Raw genomic sequence first — 20867 nt, 5'->3', positions numbered from 1 at the left:
TGGATCCTGAGCCCCTCCCTCCCTCACATCTCATCTCTCAAATTTCAGTTTTCTTCTGACTCATGCCCCACTGTCATGCCTTCCTCTCCTCCTTTCCCAGCTCTGTCTCCATCCTGTCCCAGAGTTTCCCTGCTCTCTCACGATCCCAAATTACCCCTCAAGGTGTAAACCCTCCTAATCTAATTGGCTCTGACCCACCAAGGTCAAGGTCACAGTCTCTGGACATTGAGTGTTCACTGTTAATCTGCGTGTGCCTCCATTTCCCAGCTGTAAAGTGGGAAATAAATAAGAGCTTTTATCATACGTGGCATTGCTTGTATTAAACCAGCTGGCCCAGTGCCCAGCACATGGGCAGTGATTCTCGTTAGCTATTGTGATGATGAGTGGTCCCTGGTGCCCGACCTTTCCCATTGTGCCCTCTGGTTCCCCATTTCAATTTCCAAATTCCTGTCCTACAGCCTCCTGGCTCCCCCTTGGTCTAAAGCAGTGTTTCTCAACCTTGTTTTTTTTTTTTTTTTTTTTTTTTTTTTTTGCGGTATGCGGGCCTCTCACTGTTGTGGCTTCTCCCGCTGCGGAGCACAGGCTCCGGACGCGCAGGCTCAGCAGCCATGGCTCACGGGCCCAGCCGCTCCGCGGCATGTGGGATCTTCCCAGACCGGGGCACGAACCCGTGTCCCCGGCATCGGCAGGCGGACTCTCAACCACTGCGCCACCAGGGAAGCCCTCAACCTTGTTTTTTATTATTACTCCCCTGCCCCTCCGAAGGCTTTTTAGACATTTTTTGCTAATTGCCTTCCTCTCTCATGGAATTTTAGTATCATGGATATACTGTTTTGTTTTTTTCTTTTAAATTTTTATTTATTTATTTCTGGCCACACCACGCAGCATGTGGGATCTTAGTTCCCTGACCAGGGATCGACGCCACGCCCCCTGCATTGGAAGCATGGAGTCTTAAACACTGGACCACCAGGGAAGTCCCGGATATACTGTTTATGTATGTACTATGGCCCTTTGAAGCATCACAAACCATTGTAATAGCAAAGATCTGCCCCCTTCAAGAACCAGTGTTATTACCTACCCCCTACCCCCATGGGGGCCACAGTGCCCCAGGGAGAGGGCATGGTCTAAATCAGTGGTTCTTCACCAAGGCCAACTTTATTCCCTTCCCCTCTCCCCAGGGACATTTGGCAATGTCTGAATATCTGAAGATATTTTTGGTTGGTGAGTAGTGGGCACTACTGGCATTACTGGGGGTAGAGGCCAGGGATGCTGCTAAACAGCCTATAATATACAGGCCATCGCTACCCCCTAAACCCATAATTACCCAGCCTTACATGTCAACAGTGTCCAGGTGAGAAATTCTGACCCTCGAGACCTCTAGGGACCTCACCTCCAACAGAAGAAGTGTTCTAGGTTTAAAATTCAGCCGGGCTCTGTCTGGCTTTCAGAGCTGCTCTCACAGATGGAAGGGCCTTTCTTAAGATGGCATGGCATGATAGCACAGGACCCGAACTCAGGGCTCCTAGAGGGACTAGCGAAGACCATACCTCCACTGCCAATGAGGTTCCCAGGCCCTGGGGAGACCCCAATTCTGGTCACCCCTGCCAAGCCCTCATCCTGCAGAGACTCAAAGAGTCTGATTGTCAGAGGGTGGCCTTGACCTTTTTTTTTTTTTTTTTTCCTGGTACGTGGGCCTCTCACTGTTGTGGCCTCTCCCGTTGCGGAGCACAGGCTCCGGACGTGCAGGCTCAGTGGCCATGGCTCACGGGCCCAGCTGCTCCGCGGCATGTGGGATCTTCCCGGACCGGGGCATGAACCCGTGTCCCCTGCGTCGGCAGGCGGACTCTCAACCACTGCTCCACCAGGGAAGCCCTGACCTTTTAAATAAAAGAGAGCAAAGCCCCTACCAGCAAATCAGGGATTTCCACTGCAATTGGACCAGCCCGTCTCCTTTAGCTTGTCTCTCATCCACGTGTGTTGTGGGTCACGTGGTTCTCCCTTCAATGAGAACCACGTCCCCAACATGCATGGTGGACTCTGGGGCCCCACATGATCTGGGCCCTTCCTGCCTTTCCGACCTCTTCACTCTCAGTCTGCACGCTGACCAATCTGCCCAGCCATCCCTGCCTGGAGCTCAACAAACCCGCCTGTCTCTGGAGCTCGAGGCCCTGTGTATCTGTTCTCTGCTGTCTCCTTCCCCCTTCCAGTTACGCTTCAATATCATTCCCGAGACAGATCCTCCCTGACCACAAATGTCCCCAGCCTACCACCCTGGGGACAGCCTACCATCCCGTTATTTCCCCAAGCACTCAGTGCTCTTCCTTCATATAACGTATCTCAAGGCATCACTGTCTGTCTGTGTGTGTTTAGTTACTTACTGTATGGTCCCCCAACCAGACTGTCAGCTCTATGATGTCAGAGACCTGAAACCCCCAGGCCTCTCAGAGTGCCAGCACACCCTAGATAAAAAAAGAATCAAAAGCTTACAGACAAACCCAAAAGTCATCCTGGAAACAACAAACTACCACCAAATGCAGATAAGAGAAAAGGCGAGCACAGCTGTTGTGTCTCCACGTGGGTGAGATCAGCACACACATTCTGTGAGTGTCACCAGTATCCCTGCTGACCAAGGAAGCCAGTTTTTAGCTACAGTATGTTAAGGACACACCTTGCTGCTTCTGAGGCAGTCAGCCCTCAGTCAGTGTTATCAGAGAGGCCAGTCTCTTCTAGAACGTGGGTGGTTCCTGTCTTCTCTGAATTGGAAAACTGCGTCTTCCATCAGAGTAAGAAATGAAGCTGAGGGGCGGTTACAGCAGAGTGGAGGGGTCACGGGAACAGGTGAGGCATCTAAGGGGCACAGAGAGACGCCAGGGGCAGAGACCCGCAGGCCCTACCTTGTCTTGCAAGGCAGTCTTGCAGCACCTGTCACAGGGGGACCCAGAAATGGAACCAATCCTCACCACCTCCACCAGGAGCCCTCTTTCAATCTCCTGATTCCCTTCCACTTTGCCTCCACGTGATGTGCAGCACTAAATCACATCTGGCCTGTACTGCGGTCAGCTGCACACCTGTCACTGTTCTCCATCCCTGTGAGTCCTCCCAGCCTGCAACCTTTCCCCTCTCTGCCGACACGGGGCCTGAGGCGACACTGAGCTCACTTTCTTGCACGCAGGACTCCAGACATGCCTATTGGACTAAATGTAACTCCTTCTAGGGTGGAAGACCAGACCAAGGTTGCAAGAACCAGATGTGGCAGCAGGGACAACCCATAAAGGAGATGGCAGAGTCAACAGGGGAAGGGAGGGAGGGACGAGAGACTGAAGAGACTATCTCAGCCCCCCGCCATTGGATGGCAGATGTCTAATCCACCCACAATGAGGTGGAAAACATTCTCCAATGTGTAGATTATATTTCCCCCAAAATTGCCGTAACCATCTCTTCCATTCCACATGCTCTTTTGTAATGTGATTCTGCCCATCCAGAAGTGGGGTCCATGTCCCCTCCTTTTGAACCCCAGGCTTTCCCTGAATTGTGACTACAGTAGACATGACACGGGTGACTTGGGTGGCAAGGTCATAAAAGGTGATGCGGCTCTTTTGAGATGCTTAGTCTCATCATGTTGAGAAGGTGCCCAAACCAGCCCACCCGGGAGATGACCTGGAGAGCCATGTGGAGGTGTCCTACCTGGGAGCCAAGCTCAGGAGAGAGTTAAAAGCCAGCACCAGCTGCCAGACATGTGCCTGAATATTCTAGATGGTTCCAACTCCCATCCTTTAAGTCTTTCTAGCTAAGGCCCCAGGCATGGTGGACCAGAGACAAACCATCCCCACAATACATGTATTAGTTTCTTTGGACTGCTGTGATGAAGATCTCAAACTGGGGGGCTGAAAACAGAAATGTATTTTCTCATAGTTCTGGAAGCTGGAAGTCCACCAAGGTATTGGTAGGACCATGCTCTCTCTGAATCCTTCCTTGCCTCTTCTAAGCTTCTGGGGTGGCTATCGCTCCAATATCTGCTTCTGTTGTCACAAGATGTTCTCACTATGTGTCTGTGTCTTCGCCTCTTCTTATCAGAACACTGGTCATACCGGATTAGGGCCGGCCCTAATGACCTCATTTTACCTTGATTACATCTGCAGAGACCTTATGTCCAAACAAGGCCACAGTCCCAGGTACCGGAAGTTAGGACTTCAACATCTCTTGCGGAAGGGGGGCATAATTCATCTCACAACACGTTGTGCCCTGTCTGAATTCCCCACTCACAGGAGAGATAATGAAATGATGGTTATTATTTTAAACCATTCATTTTGGGGCTACTTTCTTTTTTTTTTTTGGCTGTGCCACATGGCTTGCAGGATATTAGTTCCTCGACCAGGGAATGAACCCGGACCCCCTGCAGTGTAGTCCTAACCACTGAACCACCAGGGAATTTCCTGGGGCTATTTTCTATGCAAATAGAACTGGAACATCAACCAACTCCCTTAAGCCCATCCAACTCTTCCATCATCTGGATCTTAAGAAGTTGTGCCTCCCACTTTCCTGTCTGGATACAGATCTCTTCTTAACAGCTTTACTAGAGTTTGTCATAGCTGCCAGTTCTTTAAGAAGACTGAGCATCTTGTCTCTGGGCTAATTTTTCTTTGATAACTTTCAAAAAAAGAGCCCCAAATTTGCCATAACCATTCTAAGCCCAAAGGACTGGCTGATTTTCTGGGTTAGCAAAACAGGAGAACTTGGTATGAGCATCAGTGGAGGTAAAAAACATTTTTAAAAGAAAATGATAGGGCTTCCCTGGTGGCGCAGTGGTTGAGAGTCTGCCTGCTGATGCAGGGAACATGGGTTCATGCCCCGGTCTGGGAGGATCCCACATGCTGCGGAGTGGCTGGGCCCGTGAGCCATGGCTGCTGAGTCTGCGCGTCCGGAGCCTGTGCTCCGCAACGGGACAGGCCACAACAGTGAGAGGACCGTGTACTGAAAAAAAAAAAAAAAAAAGAAAATGATAACCTTTTACTGAAATCTACACATTCTTTTGGCCTCCTTGCGTCAATAGAATGGACCTTTGTAATCTCCTACATGGCTGTTCTTGTAGGAGGAGTGGAATTTGAATGTGTCACCCATAAGGTTAAAAAGACTCTAAATGCCAGTCAGGAAATATATGTGAGGTTTTAATGCCTCCCATTTCTGTCACATAGAGGAAACATATAGATGTATTTCTAAGCGTGAGTACTTTAAAATTTATGGCGTTGTCAAATGCACAATATATTTCCCTTTTAGATTTTCCAAAGTGGGGTGGGGAGGGATTAATTACAAAATAGTCAAACGAGGTGCCGTTTCATGCTCGGTGAAGCAGACAGTGGCTATGCCTGGCTGTCCCTGGAAGATGTGCCCCTACATGGCATTTTGCACGTGGACGAATGGTGGCTTCAAAGCTGAGGGTAACCTTCGGCAAATCCACTCACTGTATGTCCACTTAGACTTCTTTCCCCAAAACTAACTGGCTTAAATAAGAGCTGCCACAAAAATAAAGGCCATTAGCATAAACAAAGAGTCTCCTTGCTGATCTAGGCTGGTATGTAATACTTAGGAAATGACCTTTAAGGACAAATGGTTCCATCTGGGAAGAGTCTCCAGCACAAACTTTCCATATTCAGAACACGATAAAGAGATGTCAGAGGTGCTTTCATGCTTGAATCCGGCTCCCTCAGTGGGGACTGCAGCTGAGTGAAGGGCTGCCCTATTCCTAGGGCCTTTAAGTGCAGCCAGCCCACGCAAGCATCATGCTGCAGAATGCGTGAGGGAGCCAGCCCAGGGCACTGGAACCCACCTGTCTCCGATACTCCTCCAGGATTTCTCTCCACATTGCTTGCCCGGTCCATCATTTCTCCCTCTGGTCTTCCCAGCTCTCCAATCCTCTGGCTCCACACTCCAGCCCCAATTCCTCCTCAAGCCCCTTATGTTCTCATTTTAGTGATTATTCAAGCTGTCTTCCCACTGCCCACTTCCCTCACCCGGGAAGCATCAGATTTCTAGGCCCAAACAGCCTTGGTTCCATAGGACCCCAGGCAGCTGACTAAGGATGGCTCCCTCCTTGGCACCTCAGCAAGGGAAGAGGGGATAAAACACTGACGTTTCTCAGGCAAGCTCTCCTTCAATGGGCCAAAAGATGGGATGCCAAGGATGGATAACCTGGGTTTGTCCAACTGGCTCTCTGCACGACAGCAAATATCTGAGAGGCCCCAGACATTCAACTATTTTCCTGTTGAAGCCCTAAAAACTTTGCAGTGGCAGTTTTCCTGAAAGCTGACCACATCACAGTGCCCAAGGCCCAGGTTTGCAGACATCCACCCCACTACTGGATCCTGGGCTGAATGAAGTGGCTCAGGATCTTGGTGGCTGTTCTTTGTGGCATGGCATTCCACAAGCCTACATGGTACAGGGAACAAGACAATGATGCCCTAAATATTGTAGAATAGGGACAGGTTGATTCCCACCCCCTTTCGTGTAGAAATAGTGGAAAATGGCAACAAACACGCCGGGCAAGGATGCTACCTTCCAGGCTCCTGCCCCAGAAACCCAGAGCTATAGACCACCCACATCACTACAGTCTTAACTGGAGAGGATGATGTAAATTCAGGTTCACATTTATAGAGAATCAAATTATTGCTTTATTCCCAGGGAGATGAATGAGAGTGACAGACTTTTCAGAGTTGTAAAAATAGATGGATGCTTCCTATAAAATAACTCACAGATGCCTACAATAATTGACAATAGATCTGGCAGTCTGGGAGCAGGCAAGTGAAATTCCAGATGGAATACCACAATGTTTTCCAGTGGTAGAGTAGATGGCTTGGCTATTATGATAATACACTTCAGCATGGCAAATATATCTCCCCTTAATGGAAATACATTAGACACCATTTATAAAAATATCAACATCGCAGTTCCGGTCCTCAAACTATAACTTACACATAAATATCACACAATTTATGGATGAGGAAATCCAATTTCATGCTGTTTCAAACACATTTTTGTTTATTGCATAACTACAGTTCTCTATATATGAGATAGTGTATTACATGATAGAGATGGATGGGCATCGTATCTATCTGTGTGTCTACACAGGAATTATGAGCACTGAATCTATTGCAAATGGAAATACTTTATGATATGTATTATATACAACCAGCATCTTGAGCACCTACTATATGATGACATCATTACATAATCAGCAGTGTCGTCACCTCCATTCACAGGATGGAGGGATGCAGTGCTCTGGATGAATAAATATTCTAAGCAATAGGTGAGTGAAAACCTCAGAGAGCAGTAGAGTCAAACAAATTGGGGTTGACTTCTGGCTCTTCTATTTATCAGCTCTAAGATCTTGGACAAATTACTTGCCTCCTAACAATCCCAGTGTCATCTGTAAAATGGCATCGATAATGACTAATTCACAGGATTCTCATGGGGACTGAACAACCTAATGTTTGTAAAGTGCCTATGGGCACCGTGTCTGGCCCAATGTTAGTGCCAACCAACAGCAGATACTATTTTTAAGTGTTTCTCTCTCCCATTTAAACGTCATGGCATTTCTGGGAAATGCCCGAATTTCTTCTTAAGCATCGAGTACAGACAAACTGAATATAGACTAACTGTGGTGCAAAAGAGTACTGCAACAGTAAAGGTTATAGAGAAGGTCAAGCCTGTGGGTTCTTCTCACCAGGGCCTCCCTTCTCTTCTCCCTGGTGTCCCTCTACTTATTGATGATGGTGTAGGTGTTTCTTGCCATTCTCTGCCCACTTTCAGAATTTTGGGGGTCCTGTCTTTACCCCTATATGGGTAATTTTTCCTCTCTGGTTTAGCTTTGTTTATTTATTTATTTATGGTTGTGCCGGCTCTTAGTTGTGGCAGGTGTGTTCCTTAGTTGCAGCTCGCCGGCTCCTTAGTTGTGGCATGCGAACTGTTAGCTGTGGCAGGCGTGTGGGATCTAGTTCCCTGACCAGGGATCGAACCCGGGTCCCCTGCATTGGGAGCGTGGAGTCTAAACCACTGCGCCACCAGCGAAGTCCCTGGTTTAGCTTTGGTATGCAATGATTTAATTTAGCTTTGATAATCAATATGATGCTTTTTTGCAGGGGAGGGGGAGGGAGGAGTATTTTTTTTATGCTTGGCAGTTCTTGAATTTTTTTTCCCAATACTCTAACAACAGTAACAATCCTAGAGCCCCCGGTGAATCAGATACATGAGCTCAGCCACAGTGACGGTGGGCTGGGACAGCTTTATACACAAAATGAATCCACGTGAAGCGGCAGTCCAGACTCGCAGCTCCTCTGGCAGGGTGGGTTGCTGGACATCACAGAACCAAAAGCCTGAGAGGGTGCTGGGTGGAAATCAGCCTAAAAACAGAGGGCTTGGCCCACACTGCTATGATTATACAGTGTTGCCAAAATTACACACAGGCATGTATAGCAGTTTTATTCGTAATTTCCAAACCTTGGAAGCAATCAAGATATCCTTTAGTAGAGGAATGGATAAGTAAACTGTGGTACATCCAAACAACGGAATATTATTCAGCACTAAAAAGAAATGGGCAATCAAGTCACGAAAAGACATGGGGGAACTTTAAATGCAAATTACTATGTGAACGAAGCCCATCTGAAAAGGCTACATACTGTACAATTACAAATAGACATTTTAGAAAATGCAAAGCTATGGAGACAGTAAAAAGACCAGTGGTTGTCAGGGGTTGGGGGTGGGTGGGAGGGATGAATAGGTGGAGCACAGTAAAATTTTAGGGCAGTGAAAATACTCTGTATGACACTACAATGATGGATACTTGTCATTGCCCAAACCCGTAAAATGTACAACACCAAGAATGAACCATAATGTAAACTATGGACTTCGGGTGATTAGGATGTGTCAGTGTAGGTTCATCTACTGTAACAAGTGTACCACTCTGGTCAGGGATGTTATAGTGGGAGAGGCTATGTATCTGTGGGGAAATCTCTCTACTGTGCTGTCAATTTTGCTGTGAACCTAAAACTGCTCTTAAAAGAAATAGTCTTAAAAAATAGCCAAAACTTCAGGTCAAATAAGTTGTCAACTTATTTGAGGTGGCATAACCACAGAAAGAAAAATGATTTCAAATACCTTTAAAACACAGAGCATTGACCACACATGAGTAGTGGAATACATTCTAAGGACAAAACAAGCCACAAAGAAACACTGAATTTCATTCAGTCAACTTGTTAGCTGGCATCCTTATTTTGAATATATATACATACATATATAATATATACAGTAGAATAAAGCAAATAAGAAATTATGTCAATAAGAATATGACATTCTATGTATATTATAATAAGGCTTTCAGTGAAAGATAAGTATAAAATCAAAGAAGTAAAAATCCTGTAATCACAAATTTGAATTGGAAATATTAGTATGAAAGAACGACTTACATTTCTCTTTCTAAAAAAATCAGTATTGTCCAGCTTTTTTGAAAAGTCTCAGACAAGGTAACAGTCCAGTAGCAGCGAGTACCTTCACTGACAAGACTCTGGTCTCTAACTTCCCACTAGAAGGAATCAGGGGTCCTTAGAGTAATGGCTGATTCCAGGTTTGGGACATGAAATATATGGGACAAGTCTGGAACCTCTTGGGCCAGAAAGCAAGGAAGCTGTGCAAAGTGGCTGTTCAGGTGTTTTGCCATTTTTTTAGTCTTGACTTTTAGGTTGTGTTATATATAATCTGGATAAGATTTCTTTGTCAGATATAGGCACTGTAAATACTTCTCCCGGTGTGTGGCTTGCCTATACATTTTTAAAGGTTATGCTTTGATGAGCTGAAATTTTATATTTTGATTAAATCCAGTTGATCACTTTGTTAAAAAACTGTTAATGTTTTTTGTGCCCAGTCCAAAAAGTATTGCCTCAAGATATTCTCTTTTGTTTTCTTCAGGGTTGTATGGATCATAGACCCAAAGGTAAAAGCTAGAACCATAAAGCTTCCAGAAGAAAATATAGTGGAAAATGAATAAACAAGCTACAGACTAGAGAAAAATATTCACAGTATGTATATCTGAAAAAAAGATCACACCCAGAACACATATAATGAATCCCTACAAATAAACAATAAAAATAAAACAACACAATGTTTAAAAACGGGCAAAAGAAGATATGCAAATTATCCAGAGGCACAAGAGATATTCAACATCATCAGCTATCAGGGAAATGTAAATGGAAACCACACCGAGGTACCACTTTAAACCTACTGGATTCATTAAAATAAATACTGACAATACCAAATACTGGCAAAGATGTGGACACCTGGACCTCTCATACAATGGTGGTGTGAGGGGAAAATGGTACAAACACTTTAGACACTTGTTTGACCATTACTTAAAAAGTGAAACATACATCTTCACTACATTCTAGCTATTAAAGTCTTATGTACTTACCCAATAAAATCTAAACATATGTCCCAAAAAGACTTTAACATGTATGTTCATAACAGTCCTAAATTGGAAAGAACCCAACTATCCTTCGGCAAAAAACTGAATATACGAATGATCATATTTTCACACAATGGAGTACTTCTCAGAAATAAAAACAACATGGAGGAATCTCAAAAACATTAATTAGTTAAAAGATTAGAGTATATAAGGTTTGATTCCATTTATGGGAAGTTCTAGAACAGACACAACCAACCTATGGTGATAAAAATCAGAAAATGGTTGCCTGGAGCACGTGGTGTAGGGGAGTAGAGAGAAAAGATAGGAAAGTGGCAACAAGGGACTTTCTCAGGCAAAGGAAATGTTCAATATCATGTTTGGGGAGGTGATTATTGGGATGTATGTAACTGTGAAACCCATTAGACTGAAGACTGAAAATCTGCATTTTACTGTATTAAATAAGACTTTAATAAAAACACATACAGAATGGGCAAAAAATGAATAATGACTGTAATGGATTTAGAAACATAAAATATATATATATATATATTTAACATCTTTATTAGAGTATAATTGCTTTACAATGGTGTGTTAGTTTCTGCTTTATAACAAAGTGAATCAGTTATACATATACATATGTTCCCATATCTCTTCCCTCTTGCATCTCCCTCCCTCCCAGCCTCCCTATCCCACCCCTCTAGGTGGTCACAAAGCACCGAACTGATCTCCCTGTGCTATGCGGCTGCTTCCTACTGGCTATCTATTTTACGTTTGGTAGTGTGTATATGTCCATGCCACTCTCTCGCTTTGTCACAGCTTACCCTTCCCCCTCCCCATATCGTCAAGTCCATTCTCCAATATATTTAAAAAAAATAACACTACTGGCGGGGGCTTCCCTGGTGGCGCAGTGGTTGAGAATCTGCCTGCTAATGCAGGGGACACGGGTTTGAGCCCTGGTCTGGGAAGATCCCACAGGCCGCAGAGCAACTAGGCCCGTGAGCCACAACTACTGAGCCTGCACGTCTGGAGTCTGTGCTCCACAACGAGAGGCCGCGATAGTGAGAGGCCCGCGCACCGCGATGAAGAGTGGCCCCCGCTTGCCACAACTAGAGAAAGCCTGCGCACAGAAATGAAGACCCACCACAGCAACGACTAAATAAATAAATAAATAAGCCAAGCATTTGGAGCCCTTTAAAAAAAATAATAAATAACACTACTGGAAAAGAGCCTATTGGTCACCTTTGGAGGTTGCTATGGCACCAAATCAATATTCTAAAACTGTTTAAATAAAAGGAAAGAATCAAGCATTTATCCGGCCTTTCCTGTTTCAACTATATTTCAGAGTATCCAAATAGTTGATGAGGTTAAGTTCATTTTTAGTAAAATTATGGCTTAGAGGCACAGGACGAATGTAAAATTTAAAAATCACCATTTCGTAAGCCCTAATGAAACAATGGATCTGGGCAATGATCGTTAGTGGCTGCTAAAACCATTAGGTGAAAGGTTGAGTGGGGAATTTCATAATGGATAAATCAGTCTGAAAACACATGGACCTACTGTTGAATCTTAACATCACTGAAATCCAGCCAACCAGATGGTATCATCTCCTAATGTGATGTGATAGGAAATTTACAACATCACCTACAGCATCACCTGAAGTGTTCTTGTGGGAAAGAAGGAAACTGAGTCTATAACCAACCTTCTAGATCTAACACGGCCTAGAGAAAATGGAGATTAGAGGAACACGTTGAAGACGTCAAGTGGAATCAATCTGTCAAGTCCAGATTGTGCAAAATTGTACAAGACAGATGGTTTGGCGTCTTCAGTAAATGAATGACGCGAGAATAATAAAGGTGAGGGGAAATGTTTACATTAAAAGATACTTAAGAGGAATCTGGGTGGGGAGGGATAAATTAGGAGTATGGGATTAACAGACACACACCACTATATATTATAGATAAACACCAAGGATTTACTGTATAGCACAGGGAACTCTATTCAATATCTTATAATAACCTATAATGGAAAAGAACCTGAAAATATATATAACTGAATCACTTTGCTATACACATGAAACGAACACAATATTGTAAATCAACTATACTTCAATTAAAAATTAAAAAAACTGAAAAGAGGCATATCAACCAAATGCAATTTGTAGACCTTGTTTGGAAAGGTCTACAAATCGCATTTGTTGTTGTTTTTGCTGCTGAGAAAATCTCACAGAATTTTGAGAAATATTTTTGAGAAACATGAACTGGTAATGGATTTTACTATGTGTAAATTTATTTTGAGCCTATGCTTTAAAAAAGTCTTTATATATTAGAAATGCACTCTAGAGTTTTTACAGGCAGAATGTTATGATGTCTAGGGATTTGCTTTTTAAAAGCTGAGAGGCGGCAACTGAAAAACACACAGCAAAATGTTGCTATTTGTTGAAGCTGAATGATTTGTACATTTGGATTCATTAGACTGTTCTATTTTTGTGTATGTTTCAACTTTTCCATAATAAAATGTTGAATAAAAATAAAAGAAATTAACATAAAATGTAATGACAATTCTTCATTCTCCAATTTGTTTTGAGGGAAAAGAAAAGTAACAAGAGGCAGTATCGTCTAAACCCTTCATCCACTCGGGGTGGAATTCCCAGCCGGTACAAAATTATCATTAAAGATTTTAGAAACTCTATGGAAACCATTTTATTCTGCAAACTGACATCATGTTGCTGGCCATCCCTGGGAAAGTCTCTTGAGGAAGGCTTGTTTGGGGGGGCGGGGTGTGTATATGAATTTGTGTGTTTTTTCAGCTTTAGAGATAAGTCAGCCTAAACCCTGAGCCCCACTGTCCAGTGGACCCCAGAGTGGCATGGTGAACACCCCATACTTCTCCTGGAACCTCGTCCCAATTCCTACTCTTGGTTGGGACCCCGTCCTATGCCTGTGTTCCCTCAACATCTCACTGCCAGGTCACAGAGGACTGTTACTCCTCAAATTCAATGTTTCTAAAATGGAACTTCTCGAATTCCCACCTACAGACCTTCTTCTCTGCCAGTGTTCTCTAAGTGAATCCACCCAGTTGCTCAGAAACCTGGGAGCTACCCCACACTCCCCTCTCATTCATTCCTCATGTTCAATCATCCAGCAGCTCCTGTTCATCATGTCTCCTGAATGGTGCCCAGATCCATCCCTTCCTCTCCATGCCTGCTTTGGGTATGTATACACACTCTTCTCAAATCCACTCTCTCTTGGTTTTTCTCTTATCCTGGGTCCCTTCTTCTCAGTTTCCTTTCCAGCCACTCCTTCCACACCTTAAATGTTGCTTTTTTTCTGGACTTCTGTCTTATCCCCTCTTCTCACTTCTCTATGCAACCTGTTGCCTCTGGCAACTTCAAATATGATCTAGGTACCAAAGATGCTCAAGTTTATCTCAAGCTTTGTCCTCAACCCTTAGCTTAATCTCCACACAACCAACTGCCTACTGGATGAACTGGACAGTGTCAGGAACTTCAGACTCACCACATCTCAAACAGAAAGGATCATCTTCTGCCTTCTCCCAGACATCCTCCATCTCAGAGAACAGCACCAGCAACTCCCAATTGTTCAAGCTAGTAACTTGAGAGTCAGCCTTGACCCCCGCTTCCCTTCATCCCCTCTGTACACTCAATCCTCAGATCCTGTCTGTTCTGCCTTCTGAATTTGTCCATTTCTCTCCCACTGCCCCAACCATAGTCCAGGCTCTCTCACTGCCCCTCCTCTGAGTCCATCCAGCTTTATCATCCATTCTCCACATGGCAGTCATAATGATCCTCTTATTAAAAAAAAAAATTCTGATAACCTCGCTCCCCTTAAATGCCTCCAGAGGATCTGGGTTATGGGTGAAACATGGGACTATGTATAGATACACATACACACACAGATATATGTCTCTTATATCGCATATGTCTTTTTTTTTCTTTCAAAATGTCCACAGTGGTCCTTAAGAGAAAGCCAAATTCTTGTTTACGAGTCTTGCATAATCTAATGCCACTAGATTGCTGCCACTACATCTAACATATTTCCCTCTCCCTTTACCTGCTCCAGCCACCTGGAACGCCTCGCAGTTCCCAGAATACATTTCCTTCTCAGAATTCCAAACGTTTGCACATGCTTTTCTCTCTGCCTGAAATATCCTTTTTCTTTTTAAGACCAGTCTGTTGAGGCATGATTGACATTAAAAAGCTGTACATATTTAACGTATACGACTTGATGAGTTTGGAGATAAGTATACCCCTGGGAAACCATCACCACAACCTATGCTATAAACATACACATCACTTCCAAACGTTTCCTCCTCCACTCTTTACTTATTATTACCGTGCACCTTAAGCTTACACAGTGATGTATGTCAATTATATCTCAATAGATAAACAAGCAAACAAACCTTTTTTGAAAAGAACACAACATAAGATCTACCGTCTTAGCAACATTTTAAGTATGCAATGCATTGTTAACTATAAGTACTGTAAGATCTGTCTAACAGATCTCTACAACTTAATCATCTCATACAACCAAAACTGCCTGGAATATTCTTTTACTCTTACACTCCACTTCCACACTTTCTTGGCCTATCTAAATTCAGCATATTTTTCAAGTCTTCAACATCGTTTCCTTAGGGAGGCACTTCCCAACTCCTTAGAGTAGCATATATTCCCGTTATCTTCTCCTCTGTTCTCCCCTTCTCCTATCTTTTCACACTCATCCCATTAAATGAATGGTTTTTCTGCCTGACTATAAATTTCATGGAGATAGAGACCATGTCTGTCTACTGTGGTCTCCCTAGAGAAAGTGTCTGCTAGAGCAGAGAAGGCTCCCCGTTATATCCAAAAGCAGTCATCTGAACTGTTGGCCACCTGAAATATATGCATCCAGATTAAAGACCAGTCAGTGAAATCCCAAAGCCTATTCTATCTACACAAGACCAGGGACTTTCGCTCTGAATTTTATCACAGGTATACTCTAACCCTGCACTATGAAGACCTTCCCATAGCCAGAGATGACCAACGCCAATAGGGAAGGAAGAACCAAAGACTCATAAAATCTAAGGATTAGGAAAACGAGACAGAAGTGATGGTTTGGTCACCTCCAGGAGTGACCATTATCCAAATCACAACATCCAATAGATAGAGCAGACTTAAGCCCAAGAGTTCCAAATGGAAGACAAAGGGCACAAGAGGCTTCCGGACATTGGGGATTTTGATGTCAAGGGTCTGATAGAGGGCAGGGAGGATCCTTCATGGTTAAAATGGATGCTGGATGATGAGTCCCAAAGCCCATGGACAGAGCAGTGGCTGGGGTGGGGATCAGAGCATCAGTCAACAGCACTTGTCAGAGCTGTTTCATGTTTCTACTTGGGCTGAGTTATCCATCTTCACTCTCAGACATCAGTACTCCTGATTCTTGAAATTTCAGAGTCAGACCAGGACTGTATATGCCATCAGCCCCCGTGATTATGAGGCCTTTGGACTCACACTGAATTATACCACCAGCTTGTCAGAGACAAGACACAAGATCGGGGGCAAAAAAAAAAAAAAAAGAAAAAGAAAAGAACAAGAGATGGGGCAAAGAGTGGGAGAGGGAGATTCCATGTTCATCTGGAGCCCTGGGACTTAGGCCACCCCAGACAGCCCATAATTTCTAAGCCCTTTGAAGGAGGCAGTCCTTCAAATGCTGGACTCAACAATATTTTCAACAACAATGTACACACATAGAAATTCTGCCTTTTATTCAGTTCTTGAGATTCATGGTGAGCTAAGACCTTTTCTGGTGGCTTGAGGATCTGACAGCATCTTTCTACTGCCTTCCTTTCAGAATAGCTGCCAGACAGGATTCAGTAGTGGTGTATGTCATGCTCTTGTATGAGAGCTCAGAATAAGAGAGTGCATTTTCTTCCCAAAGCAGACGGATATATTGGAGAAACCTGAAGCCATCTGATTTTATACCACTTAAAAGTAATCTATCTGCTCTCTTCTCCTCGGAGAATTTTTTTTCCTCTTACCATTTAGACATGTTACTATAACATGCCTCGTTAATAGTTTCTGATTAATGTTACTCAGAACAAGATGAAACCTTTCAATTTCTGATCTCATTTATTTTTCTCAGCCCTGAAAAGCTTTTTTTTCCCTCCACTGTATCGAATGTTTTGGTCACAGGCAAGCTTGCCTTTCATCCAAACAATAGCCCTAGAGTAAACCCTACTGTTTTTTTTCCCTGAACCACAATGAGACTTTCTATTCTTCCTATTCTTTAATTACTGAGGATGGAATTAAAAAGTAATGAAAAATGTTAGAGAATAATTAGATCACAGATGGACCTATTTCTTAGTCAAAGAAATTACAAAGATGTGGTCTCATATTAAAATTTCCCCACTTAAATAAAGCATAGAATTTTATGTCATTTCTTATAGGTTATTATAGGTTAATTTATATAATATATGTGTGTACACTTTATATAATTATATATGTGTATATATGTGTACATATATTACATAAGCTCTGATTTTTTTCAAGCAGCAGGGATGGCTTTCTTAATAATGTATTTTTCAAGGTGGGCCTTGAAGCATGTGGACCCTCACCCGGGCTCGTTTCTGAGAATAGATACGTATTTGCCAGGAAGCCAGCTAAGGTCGGGTGTAGACCAGGGGCTCTCAAACTTGGATGTGTAACAGAATCATCTGGAAGGCTTATTAAAACACAGGTTGCTGGATGCCACCCCAGAGAGTCAGTAAGTGTAGGATGGGGCCCGAGAACCTGCATTTGTAACAAGGGTCAGGTGACGTGGATGCACTGGTCATGGACCACACCTTAAGAACACAGACTACTGTGTAGACGGTGGCTACGTGGACCCTGGACCGAGGCCTTGGCCCTTAGGGTACCAACAGCAGTCAATTCCTGCTTTGAGAATCAGCAGAAAACCAAGGCTTCTGTGGAGAGTCAGCTCGTAGGTCATGGGATGACATGGTCTATGGGAAGTAAGAGGCATAAACATTCCCAAATGTCCAGCGTGGATGCCAGACGTGCCCGGGATAAGAGGCAAATGATTGCATGAGGGTGGGATCCGAGCCCCATCCATCGGACGCTTTCATAAAGATGCGTGGAGAACAGCCAGGCACGGAGCTACCCCAGAGAAGACAAGTCAGAGAGCAGGCTCTGGGCCCCATCGCTCCAGCCTGCCATATGGAGATGCAGAGCGGAACTCACGGGCCCTCAGCTCATGGCACAGGGGCTGTGCTCTACTAGGCTGTGCTGCTGCAGGGCCAAGACTGACAAGCCACTCCCCTCCTGCAGGGATTGGGTAGCCACGAAGGACGGTCACTGTCATCAACATGGAGCCTGGTAGAGCCTGGCACCCAGACCTTTGCTTTGCAAGCATGGGGAGACCAACATCCTAGCAAGCCTTAGCAGTGGGTTCCACTGTCACCACCTCTGTTCTCCCCAGAGCGCAGCCTGCCATGGCAATCAAATCTGGGGGACCCTCCTGTCCCCATAACCCCTCCACCTGTGCCCCTGCCTCCATAGGGATAGTGCTCCTTCCCTCATCTTGTTCTTCCCTCTGTTGGTGAAGTCTTACCCTCCACTGGGTTCTTTCTCACAGCATATAGAGACATTCAAATCTCCCTAATAAAAGTATTAAATTATTAAAATTAATAATTTACAAAATTATTATAAATTTTAATAATTGTATACATATTATATACAAATATACATATAATTTTATAAACTATCATAAAATTTATAAAGAATTTAAAAAGCTTAACCATCTCAATGCAAGGCTGCCTTCAGCTCCTTCCTTTCACAAATTAGTACCTGGACAAGTTATCACCTCCCATTTCACCATCGGGCTTGTCTCCATGATGTCACTGCTTCTATGCATGTTGGGTCCTAATAGGCATTCAGTCATCAATCTAACAGATACCTATTGAGCCATGTGTTAAGCATGGTTCTACATGCTTGGGATGCAAAGGTGAGCACCACAAAGATCTGTGCCCCATAAAGCTTGCAATCTAGCTAGTAAAGGTAGAGAAATACAATACGCATAATAAATAAGTCAATTCCCTGGCATGCTAGAAGCGGATGAGAGCTAAGGAAAAGAGCAGCATGAGAAGGGATGAGGAAATGGGAGCAGGGCAGAAACTGAAGTTACAGGCCAAGTTCAACATGCTGGGCCCAAATCTTTTCCTTCAATTAAATTTCAAATGGGTAAATGCCAAGTATGTTAGCTATGATAACATATTCATGGGCTTTTTAATTGCTCGGCTTTCAAAGAAATCTTATGCAAATTCCACTTAGGAAAGAACCCAGCCTGGAACTGAAAACACAGGAAGAGTCTACAGTCTCCAAAAGGGAGTGATTTTAGGATCCAGGGAAGGTCTCCACCATCCTCTTTGCTTCTGCAGCCTGGACATTCATTACATCATGAGGACATGAAGCCTTCCATTCCACGAAGGGGGCTCAGATGTAGAGGAGGGGGCAATGCAGTGTCTTAAAGGTCCTGAGCAGTTAGGGATAAAGAGTGAAATCTGACACAGAGAGCAGGCTTTGACTGGAGTACTTGTACTGGGTACTGGGTACTTGCCTGGGTAGAACAAGAAGGAGATTCCAGCAGCGGAAGGAGGAAGAAATTCAATAAACTTAAACCTTACAGTTGTGTCCTGAGTCATTTCCAACAAGCCTACTTCCCAGGGGCTCAGGAATGCACAAGCTCAGGACAGGGAGCAGTGGGGACACAGAGACCCCAGCTGGGCATCATCCCCCAGGACCCCCTTCTTTGCAGTATGGAGGAGGACGTACCAGTTAAGTGGTTACCAGGTGTCCCCCATCCACACCCCTCATTCGGGTTCATTTATCTTAACTCTAAAGTGAAGAGGTTGGAATGCATCAATTTGTCCAACATTTTTGTTTACGGTGAACTCCATCTTTCAAACAGAATCTTAAGCGATACCCAGTGTCTAAAATATCCAGCAGTGGAGCTGATCTGAATGGGGGGCCAGCAAGAGGCCCATTCTGCATCTTCTTCCTCTTCCCCCTCCCATCATCCTCCTTAGAAGCGTTTCTGAGAAATGGGAGAGCCCCACAGAACATGGTCCTTCTCTCCTCTGGAATCTTATGATTCTATGATGTACATGAATTGTCAAAATAGGAGCATGTAAATTCTAATTTAAGGAGATGATTTAATTTTAAGAAAAATTTAAGGAGAGAGTAAAACTGGATGGGAGTGGGAACCAAATTCTCTAGCTAATGTCCAGATTGGGTCGCCCAGGCATGGACAAATTGTTCAACCTTTCGAGGGAGGAAGCCCAGGTCTCCCCCCGTCTGAGGAGGGGTGACAACCCTGCTGGAACATCTTTAGGAACAGAAGTGGGGTGAATGATTCTGTCATTTACCAGCTAAAGAAGCTTCAAATACGCATCAAAAATGACCAGGCAGTTCTGCTCACAAACACAAACAGACTAAGAGGAAAGGATGCCATGTCACAAACCTTGATTCCAAGTTCGATATTTTCTCCTCCATACACATCCATCCCAGGGTCCAGAAGACCAATTTCACCAAAGAACTTCCTGTTGACCACAAACGAGCAGCCAATCATGGCTGGTGTTCTGCGGGAGGGAGAAAGAAGCAACAGTCATGTGATACATACATGCGGATATTACTCAGCCATGAGAAAAGGAAATCCTGTCATTTGCAACAACACAGATGGACCTTGAGGGCGTTATGCTGAGTGGAACAAGTCAGAGAAAGACAAATACTGTAGAACTCCCTTATATGTGGAATCTAAAACAGTCAAACTCATAAAAACAGAGAGTAGACCGGTGCTTACCAGAGGCTGGGGGATGGAGGAATTGGGGAGATGTTGGTCAAAGGGTCTAAAGTTGCAGTTAGAAGATAAACAAGTTCTGGGGATCTAATGCACAGCACTGTGATTTTCATTAAGAATACTGGACTTGGGGCTTCCCTGGTGGTGCCGTGGTTGGGAGTCCGCCTGCCCATGCAGGGGACACAGGTTTGACCCCTGGTCCCGGAGGATCGCACATGCCACGGAGCGGCTGGGTCTGTGCACCACAACTGCTGGGCCTGCGTTCTGGAGCCCGCGAGCCACAGCTACTGAAGCCCGTGCGCCTGGAGCCCGTGCTCCACAACGGGAGAGGCCACCGCAGTGATAGGCCTGCGCAGTGCAATGAAGAGTAGTCCCCGCTCGTCTCAACTAGAGAAAGCCTGCACGCAGCAACGAAGACCCAACGCAGCCAAAAATAAATAAATTAATAAATAAATGTATTAAAAACAGTAAAAAGAATACTGGACTTCCCTGGTGGTCCAGTGGGTAAGACTCTGCACTCCCAATGCAGGGGGCCTGGGTTTGGGGAACTAGATCCCACATACATGCCACAA

General features: G+C 44.3%; 1 protein-coding gene across 1 annotated transcript in view; it reads right to left on the bottom strand.

The window, feature by feature from the left end:
- The window catches only part of GALNT17 (polypeptide N-acetylgalactosaminyltransferase 17), a gene marked incomplete at both ends in the record, with an annotated part of 478260 nt that overhangs the window by 76891 nt on the left and 380502 nt on the right, over nucleotides 1-20867 (bottom strand). Inside the window, one exon of the mRNA XM_082645128.1 lies at nucleotides 19960-20077. Within this exon, the coding sequence (XP_082501254.1) occupies nucleotides 19960-20077 (118 nt within the window). The remainder of the gene's footprint in view (nucleotides 1-19959; nucleotides 20078-20867) is intronic.

Source organism: Mesoplodon mirus (assembly GCF_964341445.2).
Source record: "Mesoplodon mirus genome assembly, chromosome: 15".
In the NCBI taxonomy this organism is placed as follows: Eukaryota; Metazoa; Chordata; class Mammalia; order Artiodactyla; family Ziphiidae; genus Mesoplodon; species Mesoplodon mirus.
Note: the sequence above shows the minus strand (reverse complement) of the source record. Positions and strands in the feature narration are given on the sequence as shown.